We start from the raw sequence: 17,296 nt of genomic DNA on the forward strand, positions 1-17,296 counted from the left end.
CAATGAACTAAAAGCAAATATGAAATCATCCAAAAAGACTTCAGAGAGGTCGTCATGGTGATTCTGCTGTAGAAAACCTGCACAGGTAGAAATGAGGCTGACTGCTCAGCTCTGCCTCTGTTACCTGCTGAAGTTCAGGCTCTGGCTGCTGGGCTGGGGTCTGCATACACTCGGGGTTCTTGGTTAGCTTAGCATTAGCATGCGGTCAGCACAGATGTTTCTGTCCTGGACAAAGTTCGCACTTCACATCTCAAATTTGTCCTTAATGCTATAAAAAATTGTAACCTCAGCGCTGTCAATCGTGAGCTGAAATCAGCTGATTGCAGCAGCTGCCCACCTGACGTTCAGACACGTAACTGAAGAACCTTTGTAACGTGAGTGACAACATAATTGTAACTGTAGTGTGGTTTCTGAATTCATCACTGGAAAATGTAATGTGATTACACCCCCAGCTCTGTCAGTCACATAACTCATGAAAGTAACACAGTGTTCAGAGATCATCCAGCCCAATGACCATCAAAGCCTCAATGAGAGGCAATAAGAGCAGCTGGTCTGAGCCTGCTGTAATCATCCATGACATCCAGGACTGTTATTATATATTTATCTACATTGATTCATGTGAAATGTGTTATTCATGGAGACTCCCTGGTGAAGTCAGTCCATAGAAATCAATACTAAAGTGGATTTAAATTATTCTTGCGTTTTTAGATGATTTCATTTGTGCTGAATTTTACAGTCATTTTATTTTTGTCTGCACAGCAAAATGAGGTTTCTCAGGTTGCTGTGGGCCAAGGAGAGGAAATCTATAGCGAGGTCTTAAAGCAAAGCATCATACTTTTTTTATTGAAAACTTCATTGCTCTCAGACACGTGTATCTTCGGAGTAGCAGGAAATTGTCTTAAAGCTGTTTTCCTATTTTTACATTTCCATCCGAGAAGATACGCATGTGAAGGAACATTTGGCGGCATGCGGGTTTGCTTGTTTCCAGAAATCAGCTCTGATATTCTCAAATAAATGATGAATTAAAATGTAGAAAATAAACAGGGGGAGTGAATTGGAGGCCCGCGGTCACGACATTTAACTGCACTGTGTGTCTTTGTGCTTTTGTGCCCACTGTTGGCTCTTTGTGTGTATTTCAGCTTTCATACAATACCGGGATTGACAGTGGAGCTGGACACACCGGGGAGCTGTGTCACTCAGACCTCCACATCCACACTTAAATAATCAATCTGCAACCTTTCTCCACGACTATTTTAGGGATTCAGATAGAAAAGGCCCTATTGACCTTTTTTAATGCCACTGCACATGCAGACCACACTCTCACTCCAAATTACCGATGGCTGTGAAATGCCAGTTGCCGCAAGTAGGTAATGAGGGAGGATCACAGCAGAGGAGCCAGAAATAAAATGTCCACAGAATACAGCTGTGATACAGCAGCAGAGCAGCCTCAGTCAGACTTATGAGGACACAGAAAGGTCACAGAAATACCAAGTTTGGAGTTCAGCGGACAAACCACAGTCAGGCTGGGCGCTGATTATTTCTAGAAGCTGCAATATTTGCTTTTTTATCACTTTGGAGCAATACAGCATCGACACGCAGCAGCTGAGCACAAACCTGAGCTCCAGCCAAAACTGAGTGATGGCGAAGTCTGTGACCCACACCGCACTGTGCACACCACAGAAACACTCAGTGACAGTACATGAATATTTGAAATAAAAAAGTTTATGCTGTGTGTAAACATCTGCATGTTCTTGTCTCCGTCACAGCTGGAACAAGCAGAACAAGCCTGTGTGTGTCAAAATGTGAGAGCACAAGATTGTGTCATCACACGCTGTGGAGTCAAGTAGAAGTCGTACACGTTTACTAACCTGATCAATGAAAGCTTTGATTCCACCATCATAGAGAAAAGTTTTCTGTGTGTTTGCTGCTTGAAACAAGCTTGACAAATGCTGAGGGTGAACTCAGGAGTGGAGCAGATCTAAACATTTAACACTAAACAAGTGAAAACGCATCCAGTGGGACCTCAGAGCTGGGAGCTCAGCTAGAAAGGTGCGAGGGATGGCGTGACAAAGACAAGAGGGAGACAGACACAGTAAATGCACAGCAAGGCAGGAAACAAGGCAGGAACAAACCAGGGACAACAAGACAGAGGAAGCAAAACTGAAAATAATGCACATGAGGTGAGGGACTATCAAAACAAAACAGGAAGTAACTAATATAAACACCGGGACTAAGACACATGGGCTTGGCACAGAAACAGAGGTGAACAGGCATGGAGACATGAGTGACTGGCACAGAGAGACTGACCAGGGAACAACGGGAACTCAAGGAAGAGGAGAACAAGACGTCTTGATGCATTCTCAATCATCCAGGGAAGTAAATCTCCAAAAAGTTGATTCTGTTCATCTGGACGTAGCGTTTTGTGGGAGAAACGTTTCATCACTCATCCAAGTGACTTCTTCAGTCTCAGCTGACTGCAGGTTTCCCCAATCTTATAAACAGTACATTTGCATAATGACTGAAACCAGCCCACTGAAGGAACAATGGGCTGGGAGGTCAGTTCCTTAATCTTAATTATGCAAATTCTCATGACCATTGATCAATGGTTCCATCTGCCTCCATAATGACATCTCTCACCTTCTCAACAAAATCCAGGGTGTTCTGGATGTGGTGTTCAGAGCTGCCCACCAGCGGGTTGAGGATCGAAACCAGAAACTTGGAGATGTTATAGGTGACAGAGTTGATCATCCAGACAATTGGTCTTAAAGTTGCACCCTGTTTATGTATTTTTGGTAAACCATACGGACTTGGTGTAGATTCCCCTGGGTATAGCCTGTGGTACGAGGTCCGGTCAATAGCCTTGTCTTGTTCTAACTGCTTCAGACAGTCTATCACCCTCTTCCTGTAACCACTTACTTGGTCTTGTTTCAGGGGCTCATAAGTATTTTCGTCACTGAGTTGTGACAAAATTTTCTCATAATAGTCTTTCTGGTTTAGCAGTACTGTGCACCTACCCTTGTCTGCCAGAAGGATGATAATGTTGTTGTCATCACTAAGTGATGTGAGTGCCTTCCTCTCCTCCATGGTGATGTTGGATGCTGGGGGCTTTACATTGCTGAGACAGGCCGAAACCTTCGTCCGTAGTTGCTCTGCTTCCACTTCTGCAATATTGTTGTTACGAATTGCTGTTTCTATGGCTGCGATCAGCTCCACTAGTGGGATTTGTCTCGGTGTTATAGCAAAATTCAGCCCTTTAGCAAGGATGTTTTTCTCTGTTTGGGTGAGCTGTCTGTCAGACAAATTCTTCACCCACTTGTCCACATCCTCGGTGTCGCATCCTTGTCTCTTCTGGTCGCTGAGGACACTCTCCGTATTTTGCGGCGGTTTCTGACGTACAACAAGTAAGTCAGTGGGTTTTGGTCAGTGGTTGTTGATCAATGGTCATGAGAATTTGCATAATTAAGATTAAGGAACTGACCTCCCAGCCCATTGTTCCTCAGTGGGCTGGTTTCAGTCATTATGCAAATGTACTGTTTATAAGATTGGGGAAACCTGCAGTCAGCTGAGACTGAAGAAGTCACTTGGATGAGTGACGAAACGTGTCTCCCACAAAACGCTACGTCCAGATGAACTGAATCAACTTTTTGGAGGAGAACAAGACGACTAGACCGGGGAGAGACAAAAGGAAAAAGTAGATGAGACGGGGACACAAAGAAACATGGAAGGGAATGACAAGAGACACGAGGCTTAAACTATACACAAGCACAGGAGACAAACGACTACTAACGGACAACACGAAGTAACAAAACCTGGAATCACAAACAGGCGATTACTAGACAACGCACAGAGAACACGGGGAAACATGATAACGAAAACAACTGAGAACAAAACCCAGATAAGAGAAACTCTAAACACTAAGAAATGATGTGAGAATCAGAATCAGAAAAGGTTTTATTGCCAAATGTTGAGCAGGTTTACAACATTAGGAAATTGCTGCGGTGATTAGTGCAAACATACTGTCATATAACGCTTAAATAGACATGAAAATAAAAATAAGAATAAGAATTAAAAGTACTAAGTAGATAGATATATACATGAGTGCAGGTGGTGATCAGTGCCAAACATGGAATGATGCAGTGAACACAGCGTAGGGTCATGTGTTAGTGGTGGGAACAGTCATACGGTTATTGTTCATGAGTCCAACAGCAGAGGGGAAGAAACTGTTCTTATGGCGAGAGGTTCTGGTGCGAATGGACCGGAGCCTCCTGCCTGAGGGGAGCAAGTCAAACAGACTGTGTCCAGGGTGAGAAGGGTCAGCTGAGATCCGAGCTGCACGCCCCAGTGTCCTGGAGGTGTACAGGTCCTGCAGAGATGGGAGTCTGCAGCCAATCACCTTCTCAGCAGAGCGCACAACATGCTGCAGTCTCTGTTTGTCCCTGATAGTGGCTCCAGCGTACCACACGGTGATGGAGGAGGTGAGGATGGACTCGATGATTGCAGTGTAGAATTGCATCATTGTCCGTGTTGGCAGGTTGAATTTCTTCAGCTGCCTCAGGAAGTACATCCTCTGCTGGGCTTTCTTAATGACAGAGGTGATGGTGGGCTCCCACTTCAGGTCCTGAGTGATGGTGGTACCCAGGAAGCGGAATGAGTCCACAGAGGTGATGAGGGTGTCAGTCAGGATGATGGGGGCATTCAGCACCAGGTTGTTGTGGCTGCACCAGGACACCAGACGTTCAACCTCCCTCCTGTAGGCAGACTCATCCCCGTCCGAGATGAGTCCAATAACGGTGGTGTCATCTGCAAACTTGATTAGCTTGACAGACTGGTGGGTGGAGGTGCAGCAGTTGGTGTACAGGGAGAAGAGCAGAGGAGAAAGAACACAGCCCTGAGGGGAGCCAGTGCTGATGGTCCGGGAGTCCGAGACATTCTTTCCCAGCCTCACATGCTGCTTCCTGTCCGTCAGGAAGTCAGTGATCCACCGGCAGATGGGATCAGGCACATTAATCTGGGAAAGCTTGCCTTGGAGATGGTCTGGAAGGATGGTGTTGAAGGCAGAGCTAAAGTCCACAAACAGGATCCTGGCGTAGGTTCCTGGGGAGTCCAGATGCTGCAGGATGAAGTGTAGGGCCATGTTGATGGCGTCATCTACAGACCGTTTGGCTCTGTATGCAAACTGCAGGGGGTCCAGGAGGGGAGCCGTGAGGGTCTTGAGGTAGGAGAGAACCAGGCGCTCAAATGTCAACCTGACACAGAGGGACGAGAGACCAAATACAGAAATGGGATTAGACAGGAGTACTCTCAAAAAACAGAAAAACCAGGAAATTCACACACAACAAGCTGGATGTAGCTATGTAAATACACACACACACACACACACACACACACACACACACACACACAGAGATTAAACACACTTTAATAATCCCTGAGGAAAGACAATAAAAACAGTAACAGGCTGAACTAATTAAATAATACTTTATATTACAAAGTTTACAAAGTATAACAAAGAGCTCTAATATATATACAAATATTTCAAATTAAATATCAAGAATATTACAGAGCTGAAATATATAAGTGTGGCAGGGCATGGTCTGTGGTGCAGCTGTGGGGGAGGCGGACACACCTGAGCAGCATCAGCAATCACACTCTGCTTAAAGCAGAATGAACTGGGTCCTGGGGGCGTCGTTGTTGTTGGTGTGTTTGGCTGGCAACTGAAAAGCTGCAGTTGCGTGTAAGTTATGACAACCGGAAATAAAAGAAAGTGTTGAAAAGTCAACGTGTGCAATATGTGGCCCTGTCTGCTACGTCTGTTACAATAAGATTGACATGTTACTTTACCCTGTAAAACTTGTGGGCATGTGCAAAAACTATTGCAGTATACTGATTGGTTAAACTGCTATTTTATCACCTGAATATCAAACACCACCTTTAGCGCAACAGCTTAAATCAAGTAGAAGAACTCGTGGGAGTCTTCTGTTCTGTATTCCTCGTATTTCTGACTTCTAGTTATATTTTTGGACTTTTACAGCATTCTCTTATTTGTTGGTGGTCTGCATTTCCCTCTTCAGTTCTTATTGTTCACTTGCTGTTGCATTTCTGATAATTGAGTACGCCTCTGTCTTGTTTCCTCCCAGCTGTGGTCAATCCTCATTACTCCTCAGTGCGTGAGGGTGTCTGCTTACCCTCACTGTGTGTTTTCGGGTTCCTGTTTCTGGGTCTTCACCTTCTAACCATCCACACAAGACTGCAGACTCTGCAGCTTCAGCACAGCAAGAAGTTTTACACCTGAAACAAACATACGGCGGCTCACAGAAGCACTTTGTGTGCAGGAGGTCAGGAGGTCCATTTTGGTTGGTTGACTTTATCTGTTTCCTGTCACGGTGGAACAGGCGTGAGCTCAGTGACCAGATAAAAGTGCAGATATGGAGGCTTTGTTCCCATGAGGAACACCACATCTGTCATCAGAGCTTTGATAAAAGGATTAATCAGCCTCTTTATCCTCATCCTCATTTCTCTTTTCCTCTTCCTCCTTTGTTTTTATCTTTACTTCCTTTTTTAATAGCTTCCTCTCCTTCCTTTGGTTTCATGTCTCTCCCAGTCTGTTGCTTAGAGTGAGACGTGGAGCTTCCCTCAAGTGTGTGAAGAGGCAGAAGTTTGATTGAACATCACAGGGAGGAGTTTGTGTTTAATAGGGCAGGGTTAGAGTTAGGCCAGAATCATCATTATTATTGATTTTAAATAATATTTAAAGGAATACCCCACGACAGGCCCAGCCCCCTGTGTGCAGTGTTGGGTTACTGGCAGATGCAGCAGAGGATCCGGGTTTGTGCCTCTGGGAGACAAGTGGCTGAACGGTGTGAAGAAAAGGCCTCAGATGGTCGTGATGGTGTCAGCATGGCTCCTCTGGTCTTCAGCTGAGCCTTCGGGATGCAGAATGGGGCAATAAAACTGTGATCGAAGGGTGGGATCAAAGCAGAACAGATGGAGGACAAAAGCAGAAAGGCGAGACGTGAGGGCTGGATGAGAGAAGAGGTACAGAGATGATGATGATGGATGATGATGAGAGACAGGCTCAAAGAAAGACAGAGTGGAAAGAGACATTACGGGAAGGTAATGGGAACCGTTTCATTGCTGAAGTCAGTGCTAATTGGTGGCTTTTATTCGCGGTTAGCATGTTTTTGTAAATGCAGGATGGTGGAAATGTCCTCTTGTCTCGCTCTCTGAAACTGGAAAACAGAGCCAGGAGGTCGGGGGGACAGAAGCCAGTTTATTCACAGTGACTCTTTGTGTTTTTGGCTCTATTCATGGATTTGCTCATTTATTCCAGGCAACAGAAAATAAAATCAGAGATGCTCGGACTTGTCGATTCCTTTAACTTTCACCTGCTCTACCTCTGCTCTACCTATCGAACCATTTCACAGCTCGCTTCCTTTTCTTCTTCTTCTCTTTGTCAGGTTTGGGGTGAAACTGTGTGTTTGTGGCAATTTTTAATAAGTGTGTGTGAGTCGGATTCCTGTAATCATACTTACGCTCTCTCTCTGTCATCTCCCTGCAGATACTACGCTATCTGCTGCCAGCCTCTGGTCTACCGGAACAAAATGACGCCCATGCGAGTGGCTTTAATGATCGGCGGCTGCTGGGTCATTCCCACTTTCATCTCCTTCCTGCCCATCATGCAGGGCTGGAACAGTATCGGCATCGACCACCTGGTGAGTGCTGCGGGCTGGCGTCCGCGTGGGAGGGGGGATCTTTTTCACAAGTTCGTGGAAGTGAAAGCTGCCCGAGGAGACACAAAGACGAGCCAAAGATGGAAAAAAGCTGAACAAAATATGTTTAGCATAAACATTTTAAAAAAATGGGATTCTGGGAAGTTTTGTTTACACGAAGAAGAAATGCTTCATGCGTCACTGTGGCAACAACAACAACAACAGCATATCAGACACAGAGACAGACAGACGAGGCTGCCGACACCACAGACACAGGGTCGAGTTGTGTTTGAGTTCAGTTTAAGATCCGCTGTGACACAAGCGCCATGCAAAGAACGGAAACAAAATGACGCGCTCACAGATTCAGTCTGGACAAACGGGTTTCACTCACTCTTTGAGGCTTTCAGGAAAAAACTCGTCCCTTTAAATGTTTATTTCTTCTTGCCCTCTGAAAGTTTTCCATCTGAAAAAGAAAATTCATAAAATCACTGAGTTCCTAAACACTGAGACGAGCGCCCGGGACACTCTGGAAACACTAATTTTCCCTGGAACATCCCAGAATATTTACACGTGTGTTTCCCTCCCACCAGCCTACATATTCCTGTGTATTATACTGTGGCTGATTAACATCCAGATGTAAGACAGATGAAAACAGTGTGAGCAGAGAGGTCAGTGTGGAGCTCAGCTGCCTGACGATGACCACACCTTACCTGTCTCAGGTGTAAGAACTCTCTGATCTTCTCTCCGCGTGTCGGGAATAACTGACTGAGTATTAATGAGGTCACAGCTTTGGTGTCATGTGCAGAAACGTGGGCATCTCTGACTTCAGAGGTACACCTGTGAAGCTGCAGGTGAGGCTCACTGATGTGAAGGCCACATTCAGCAGCTCGATGACCTCTGACCCCTCAGTGTATATCCATGAAGTCATTAGAATAGTTCCTGAGACCAGCATCACTGCCTTCTGATGCACATGCAGTCATTCTGACTATAAGCTGCCTTAAATATGGAGAATGCTCTGAGTTCAGGGGTAAAAAGTTAACCTTACTGCCAAACCTCTGCTTTGTAAGCATGTCAGATACAGTGGGGCAAAAAAGTATTTAGTCAGCCACCGATTGTGCAAGTTCCCCCACTTAAAATGATGACAGAGGTCAGTAATTTGCACCAGAGGTACACTTCAACTGTGAGAGACAGAATGTGAAAAAAAAATCCATGAATTCGCATGGTAGGATTTGTAAAGAATTTATTCATAAATTAGGGTGGAAAATAAGTATTTGGTCACCTCAAACAAGGAAAATCTCTGGCTCTCACAGACCTGTAACGTCTTCTGTAAGAAGCTTTTCTGTCCCCCACTCGTTACCTGTATGAATGGCACCTGTTTGAACTCATCATCTGTATAAAAGACACCTGTCCACAGCCTCAAACAGTCAGACTCCAAACTCTGCCATGGCCAAGACCAAAGAGCTTTCGAAGGACACCAGGAAAAGTATTGTAGACCTGCACCAGACTGGGAAGAGTGAATCTACAATAGGCAAGCAGCTTGGTGTGAAAAAATCAACTGTGGGAGCAATCATCAGAAAATGGAAGACATACAAGACCACTGATAATCTCCCGCGATCTGGGGCTCCACGCAAGATCTCATCCCGTGGGGTCAAAATGATCATGAGAACGGTGAGTAAAGATCCCAGAACCACACGGGGAGACCTGGTGAATGACCTGCAGAGAGCTGGGACCAAAGTAACAAAGGTCACCATCAGTAACACACTACAACGGCAGGGAATCAAATCCCGCAGTGCCAGACGTGTTCCGCTGCTGAAGCCAGTGCATGTCCAGGCCCGTCTGAAGTTTGCCAGAGAGCACATGGATGATACAGCAGAGGATTGGGACAATGTCATGTGGTCAGATGAAACCAAAGTAGAACTTTTTGGTATAAACTCAACTCGTCGTGTTTGGAGGAAGAAGAATACTGAGTTGCATCCCAAGAACACCATACCTACTGTGAAGCATGGGGGTGGAAACATCATGCTATGGGGCTGTTTTCCTGCCAAGGGGACAGGACGACTGATCCGTGTTAAGGACAGAATGAATGGGGCCATGTATCGTGAGATTTTGAGCCAAAACCTCCTTCCATCAGTGAGAACTTTGAAGATGAAACGAGGCTGGGTCTTCCAACATGACAATGATCCAAAACACACCGCCCGGGCAACAAAGGAGTGGCTCCGTAAGAAGCATTTGAAAGTCCTGGAGTGGCCTAGCCAGTCTCCAGACCTCAACCCCATAGACAATCTGTGGCGGGAGTTGAAAGTCCGTGTTGCTCGGCGACAGCCCCAAAACATCACTGCTCTCGAGAAGATCTGCATGGAGGAATGGGCCAAAATACCAGCTACTGTGTGTGCAAACCTGGTAAAGACCTATAGTAAACGTTTGACCTCTGTTATTGCCAACAAAGGTTATGTTACAAAGTATTGAGTTGTATTTTTGTTATTGACCAAATACTTATTTTCCACCCTGATTTACGAATAAATCCTTTACAAATCCTACCATGTGGATTCATGGATTTTTTTTTCACATTCTGTCTCTCACAGTTGAAGTGTACCTCTGGTGCAAATTACTGACCTCTGTCATCATTTTAGGTGGGGGAACTTGCACAATCGGTGGCTGACTAAATACTTTTTTGCCCCACTGTATACTCTGTGTTCTCTGCTGTTTAAATGTGGAAATCTCTGCTTTAACCCATCCACCTTCCACTCGGTGAAAACAGTCCACTGAGACTGAGGTGTTTCGCTCCATATAAGCCACAGTGATCACAAGGAACAGAGACGATTTGCTCCTGCGCCCCCCTGCAGATGTGGATCGGGCTGCCCTGATGTTGGGACGAGAATGGGGCAGATAACATTCTCACTTAGCTGTGACTCAGTAAAAGTGATTCCACTCTGCCCGACACACAGCCTGAAGAGCAGCACTGGCCCACAGAGCACCTTCATCCTCTCCACCATCTCCCCCTGATCATATTTATTAGGGGTGGGTTTTAATAATCGATTCATCGATTAAAATCGATTCTGGCTTGGATAACGTGATATCGATTCATTAAAATCCTGAATCGATTTTTTTATATAAATGTATTTTGCCCAAAATTCCAGAATCTCAGGTGAAATGTCACAAACTTTTGACAACCACCAAACATTTAAAACAGTAAATGAGAGCAGGTACACGGCTTCTGCACAAAGACGTAAACACAAAGCGCGGACCGCAGATCAGAATCAGTGAGATGTCGCCTTTCTCACCCGCACGGACACAGTCGGGGCTGAAAGCCGACAGCTCGCTGATTCTGATGTTTCAGATTTAAACTTTTTAAAATTATACAAAATGCAAAACGCTTAGCCGTGTCTCTAATAAAACCTCTGTAACTTCAGAGGTAATGTTCATAAATTGATTAATGGTTTTCTTTCGTTTTTGATCTACTGCAGAATATTTTTATAAAATCCCAGGCCAGGAAAATCATCTTCATGTTTTTCTGTGTTTTATCTTCAGTAATTTGACACAAAGGCATCTGCTGTGATGCTCACACCTTTGGTAAAGTCTGGAAAGTGTCAGCTTCCTTTTTATAGATGCAACAATATGTAAATGTACTGATCTGAATTCTAATATTTCTGACTGTCTGAGGCAAGATTTCCCAGATTCAAATCGAATTGAATTGAATCGAATTGAATCAAATCGTGGATCGAATCGATTCAGGAACTTGTGAATCGGAATCGAATCAATTCTAGTAATCAGTGACGATACCCAGCCCTAATATTTACTGTCAGTCTGTATAAATCCACTGATTCAGGCGAGAGCAGGTTACTACCTCTGTGATGAGTGGATCAGTCAGTGTAAGGTGATGCAGTGTAGCCATGACGTGACCACACAGTCAGTGAGATGTGTGTGTGTGTGTGTGTGTGTGTGTGTGTGAGAGTGTGTGTGTGTGTGTGTGAGAGTGTGTGTGTCTGTGTGTGTGTGTCCATCCTGCCTTACACACTCATTTATATTCCTCCAGCTGTCTCGGTTGCTGCTCGCTGTTTTCAGAGGTGATGGGCTCTGGTGTCATAAACAGTCTGATAAATAAAGTCTTTAACAACATGAGCATTGCGGAAATCATTCTCACATGTGTGTGTGACCGAAAACAAACACAGAGGGAAGGTTAGAGAGCGAGTGCACGAGGAGACTGTGAAAGAGAGAGAGATTGTCCCCTGCCACCTTTAACCTCGCTCACCCCGTCCATCTTCATCGAAACGCCAGCAAAACTTTCTCTGAGCTGCCTGTCAACACAAGGACCGGGGTCACACAGACACACATAAAGTCATAGACACACACACTCACACTGTGTCAGCAGCTCTCGTGGGGCTCGTTAAGCTGCTGAGTGTTGCAAGTGATTTTGGCACAGATCACGTGGAAACGAGTGTTTTGTGCAGACCTGTCAGGCAGCTGGGGCTCGTGTCACTGCTGTTTCTGATGTGCTGATGACTTTATGAAGACAGCTCTGTGGTTTATCCTGATCATTTCCATCAGTGAGGTTTGAGTCTTTCAGGTGTTCCTTCATTGTGTCACCTGAGCTTTTTCTGAAACACTCTGCCATACTAACATTTACTGTTATCATAATGTTCTTTTAATATTCTGATCATTTCAGCTTTGTGTAACTTCATAAATTAGACCGACGTGTCCTCATAGGAGTTTGGAAGTTTCTTTGCATGCTTACATTAATTACATTTTAAGGACACATGCAAATAAGAATGTCCCCGGAGTTTTGCTGACTGTAAATGGAGCTGTTATAAGTGGTACAGCGAGGAGTCGTGTAGTATTTGAAGAAAGATTTGATCCATGATTAATGTCACATCATTGCACTGTGGAAGGAACTCACCTGACAGCCAATGATTAGTTTTCTATTTTTTTGCCTTCCTGAGCATCAGAACCAGAGCATAGCAAGACTCTACCAACAAAATGTAAGCAGCATATTTTATAGGAATAAATATCAGATATACCGTGTTTCTACACTGTAAATGGACCTTTTGATCACATCATGGGTCACTGAGCAGGTTCAGTGCTTTTCCTAAAAATGCCCAAATCCCGTATCACGCCAAACAGACAAACTAGACTCTTGAAAACTAAAAGCACTATTCTAGTGCTTTTAGAATAAAAGCACTAGAATAAAATAAAATAAAAATGATCAAATTAGAATGAACGACTGCAGAGAGCGCTTTGGTCCCCGTTAGTTCAGTCATTACGGGCTTTGATGGATGTGTTTCTGGAGACAGACATCCTGCACAGATTTTCCTGCCTCTGACACGTGCCCTGCATACAATCATCGCAATGCACTCTGTCCTCTCACACCTGGACAACAACAACACCTACGCCAGAATGCTGTTTATAGACTTCAGTTCAGCATTCAATACAATCCACCCCTCACAACTCATCAGGAAACTGACAGACCTGGGTATCAGTTCCCTCATCTGCAAATGGTTACTGGACTTCCTGACCAACCGCCCCCAACATGTCCGGCTGGATAACCGCTGCTCATCTACCATCACAATGAACACCGGTGTACCACAAGGCTGTGTGATGAGCCCTTTCCTCTACTCCCTCTTCACCCACGACTGCAGACCTGCTGATGGTTCCAACACCATCATTAAGTTTGCAGATGACACCACGGTGATTGGCCTCATCAGTGACAACGATGAGGCCGCCTACAGGGAGGAGGTGGATCGTCTGGCTGAGTGGTGCGACAGAAACAACCTGCTGCTTAACACCGAGAAGACCAAGGAGCTCATCGTGGACTACAAGAGGAATGCTGACCCACATCCACCCATCCACATTAAGGGGACGGCTGTGGAGCGTGTGAGCTTCAAGTTCCCGGGAGTCCACATCTCCGAGGATCTCACCTGGACGACCAACTGCTCCAAGCTGGTCAAGAAGGCTCACCAGCGCCTCTTCTTCTTGAGGACTCTGAGGAAGAACCACCTGTCCTCAGACATCCTGGTGAACTTCTATCGCTGCACCATCGAGAGCATCCTGACCAACTGTATAACAGTCTGGTACGGGAACTGCTCTGCCTCGGACCGGAAGGCGTTGCAGAGGGTCGTGAAAACTGCCCAGCGCATCGCCGGAGCACCACTTCCTGCCATAAAAGACATCTACAGGAAGCGGTGTCTGAAAAGGGCTGGGAAAATCATCAAAGACCCCAGTCACCCATCACATGGACTCTTCACCCTCCTGCCCTCTGGGAGGCGCCACAGGAGCCTCCGGACTAAGACCACCAGGTACCGGAACAGCTTCTTCCCCACAGCTGTCAGACTCCTGAACTCTGCCTCCTGACATCTGACCCACGTTAAACTCATGGACTGAACATACACACACCCACAATGGACAACTGTACCCTCAAACACAATAATAACATGGACTGAACCACCACTCACAACCACTAGCACTTTATATAGCCTCTGTAGAAACTATCTACACCCTCACTTATCTTAACTGCACTACTGTATAGCTCTGTGTAAATAATCATTCTGTACATTCGATAATCTTTAATCCTACAACTGTTTACAACTTGCATAGTTCCCATTTCTGTATAGCTGTATATCCCAGATTCTGTAAAGTTATTTATTTCATTTCATATTCTGTATAGTTTTTCATATTTATATCCTGTTCATATCCTGTACATAGCTTGTACTCACTACAGCCTGTACATACTTATAGTTATAGAATATTCACAACATACTTCATACCGTGTACATTATAACATACCATAATAGACCCATTTCTGTAATATACTCACATATCTATATTATTGCTAATATATATTGTAATATATCTATATCACTAAAGCACTTCTGGATGGATGCAAACTGCATTTCGTTGCCCTGTACCTGTGCATGTGCAATGACAATAAAGTTGAATTCTATTCTATTCTATTCTAAAAACGATGAATGTAGTAAAAGCTGAACTCAAGTAAGAAAATTCACCCAGGAAACTGAATTTAAAACCAAAGGTCAAATGAAATAAGAGTAAAACTAGAGAAAAACAGATAAAGTGGAATAGCTGGTCGCATGTTACGGACGGCAAGGTCAGCTGGTCGCAGCAGCGAGCTGAGCCTGTGTGCGCACTGACTTTTCTCCCTGCTCTTTCACCAGATTAACGAGCGGCGCTTCAACAACAGCAGCAACACTACGTCCTGCGTCTTCATGGTCAACAAGCCGTACGCGCTCACCTGCTCCTTGGTGGCCTTCTACATCCCTCTGGTCCTCATGGTGCTGGCCTACCAGAGGATCTACATCACAGCCCGGGCGCACGCCCTGCAGATCAGTATGCTGCAGCGGGCCGGAGGAGCTGGTACCAGTGCCGCCGGGACTTCTGGTGGGGTTGGCGCCAGTGCACCGGATTCTGCCGACCATCAGCGCAACCACCGCATGCGAACAGAAACTAAGGCGGCAAAGACGCTGTGCATCATCATGGGCTGCTTCTGCCTGTGCTGGGCGCCGTTCTTCGTTACCAATGTTGTGGACCCCTTTATAGACTACACCGTGCCCGAACAGCTGTGGGCTGCCTGCCTGTGGCTGGGCTACATCAACTCCATGCTGAACCCCATCCTCTACGCGTTCCTCAACAAGTCCTTCCGCCGTGCCTTCCTCATCATCCTGTGTTGCGGGAGGCAGAGGTACCGCAGACCGTCCATCCTCGGCTCCGGCGCTCCGTGCACGGCCACGCAGATAAACGGCTCCACGCACGTGCTCAAGTAAGTCCTGTCCCACCCAGAGACCGAAGGTGTGCAGTCATACTCAGCCCACCCATTTACAGTCATACAGCACAGTGTTTATTGGTCTGCACACAGACAAGCTTGACCTGGATGCTGTGGGTGTGGGTGCTGTTGCCCCTTTTTTCTCTAAATGTTGGGAAAACATTCAAAACTAATTGAACATTTAGGAAAACTTGCACGACATCTGGTGCACGCAGGCATTTTAAAGTTTCAATGTAGCTTGTTGGTATTAGAGCACATGTAGCGCAGGGTTTTACAGTCACCCCAGACTTTAGTGTATTACTGCAGTATTTCTGTTTATTGGTATTTCAGTAGTAATCTTTCATCACGCCTGGGTTGAATTGAGAAAACTGTGTTTCCATGTGTGTTAGAGACGACCTTATCTCTGTAAGTACCCTCTCCTGTCCCTGCACACTCAAACGCTGCCTTGGCTTCTGACTTGTCCACCTAATTCAGTGTGTGAAGGTAGAAACGTGTTTAACAGCAATAAGGACACGTGTGTTGAATATGTTATTTTTTCAGTGTGTTTTAATAGAAGGATCTTATCTGTGCTTGGGAAAGACAAATGATGCAGTGCAGTCCTGTTTCTGCTGGAAGGGTCAAATCATCAAGCAGAGGCTGTTTATGTGACTGAAATATGAGTCATGTATGTTTAAGAAAAAGACAGGAAGTTGTTACATCTGCAACACCTTTCATCGCCACCTATTACACAGAAACATGTAGCCATAGGTGGACATCATGTCTTCATACAGGACACAGGTTCATACAGATTCTGTCCCTCTGTTCCCTTCGTTATCCTCAGCCCAGGTGTTCTTAGCTCCTCACACTCCTTTTAATCCTGCCTACCTCCTATTTAAGGTACTGTGCAGTGGTTCAGGAGTATACAGGAGTATTTCAGGTGCTATGCAGTATTTCAGGTACTATGCAGTATTTCGGTAGTATTTCAAGAGTATTTCAGGTACTATGCAGTATTTCAGTAGTATTTCAAGAGTATTTCAGGTACTATGCAGTGTTTCAGGAGTATTTCAGGTACTATGCAGTATTTCAGGAGTATTTCAGGTGCTGTGCAGTGTTTCAGGAGTATTTCAGGTACTATGCAGTGTTTCAGGAGTATTTCAGGTACTGTGCAGTGTTTCAGGAGTATTTTAGGTACTATGCAGTATTTCAGGAGTATTTCAGGTGCTGTGCAGTATTTCAGGAGTATTTCAGGTACTGTGCAGTGTTTCAGGAGTATTTCAGGTGCTATGCAGTATTTCAGGAGTATTTCAGGTGCTGTGTAGTATTTCAGGATTATTTTAGGTACTGTGCAGTGTTTCAGGAGTATTTCAGGTACTATGCAGTATTTCGGTAGTATTTCAGGTACTATGCAGTAATTCAGAAGTATTTCAGGTGCTGTGCAGTATTTCAGGAGTATTTCAGGTGCTGTGTGCAGAATGTGAAGCAAACTCCTGCTCAGGCAGACGTTGAGCTCTACACGACTGTGAGCTACGGTTTTTGTGTGGTTTCAGTTTTCTCAACCGTTGCCATACCTGTTCATTCTCTGCAGGACACACACATAGATGTCAGATATTGCTGGAGCCTTCATGTTTGAGTCGCGGGGCGTTTCTGTCTTTCCTGTCAGCTCTGCTGTGTTCCTGCCGCTGTGGAATCAAACTGTTTTCATCCACAAATGTTCAAACTTAACATCAAATTAAATTTAGTCTGCAGAACTGCATGCTAAATTTAATTTTGCACTCATATTAATATTCTATACCTCCATAGCACAGTTTTCCAACAGCGCATGTTATTTGCTTTCGGGAGG

At 45.1% G+C, this 17,296-nt stretch overlaps 1 protein-coding gene across 4 annotated transcripts in view; it reads left to right on the forward strand.

Moving 5' to 3' along the window:
• htr4 (5-hydroxytryptamine receptor 4) overlaps window positions 1–17,296 on the forward strand; it is a 163,019-nt gene that overhangs the window by 104,727 nt on the left and 40,996 nt on the right. For 3 of the 4 annotated variants that reach the window (XM_086305002.1, XM_086305003.1, XM_086305001.1), the window contains exons 5-6: window positions 7,559–7,712; window positions 14,873–15,474. In XM_086305002.1, coding sequence (XP_086161128.1) covers window positions 7,559–7,712; window positions 14,873–15,474 — 756 coding nt within the window. Of the gene's footprint in view, window positions 1–7,558; window positions 7,713–14,872; window positions 15,479–17,296 lie in introns of those variants that run through there. The other variant, XM_086305004.1, reaches the window with a different exon arrangement.

This window comes from Aulonocara sp. 'chitande type north' Nkhata Bay, linkage group LG2 (genome assembly GCF_057382095.1).
Source record: "Aulonocara sp. 'chitande type north' Nkhata Bay isolate Kocher_YH1m ecotype deep benthic linkage group LG2, A_spYH_male_GT1.1, whole genome shotgun sequence".
NCBI classification, from domain to species: Eukaryota; Metazoa; Chordata; class Actinopteri; order Cichliformes; family Cichlidae; genus Aulonocara; species Aulonocara sp. 'chitande type north' Nkhata Bay.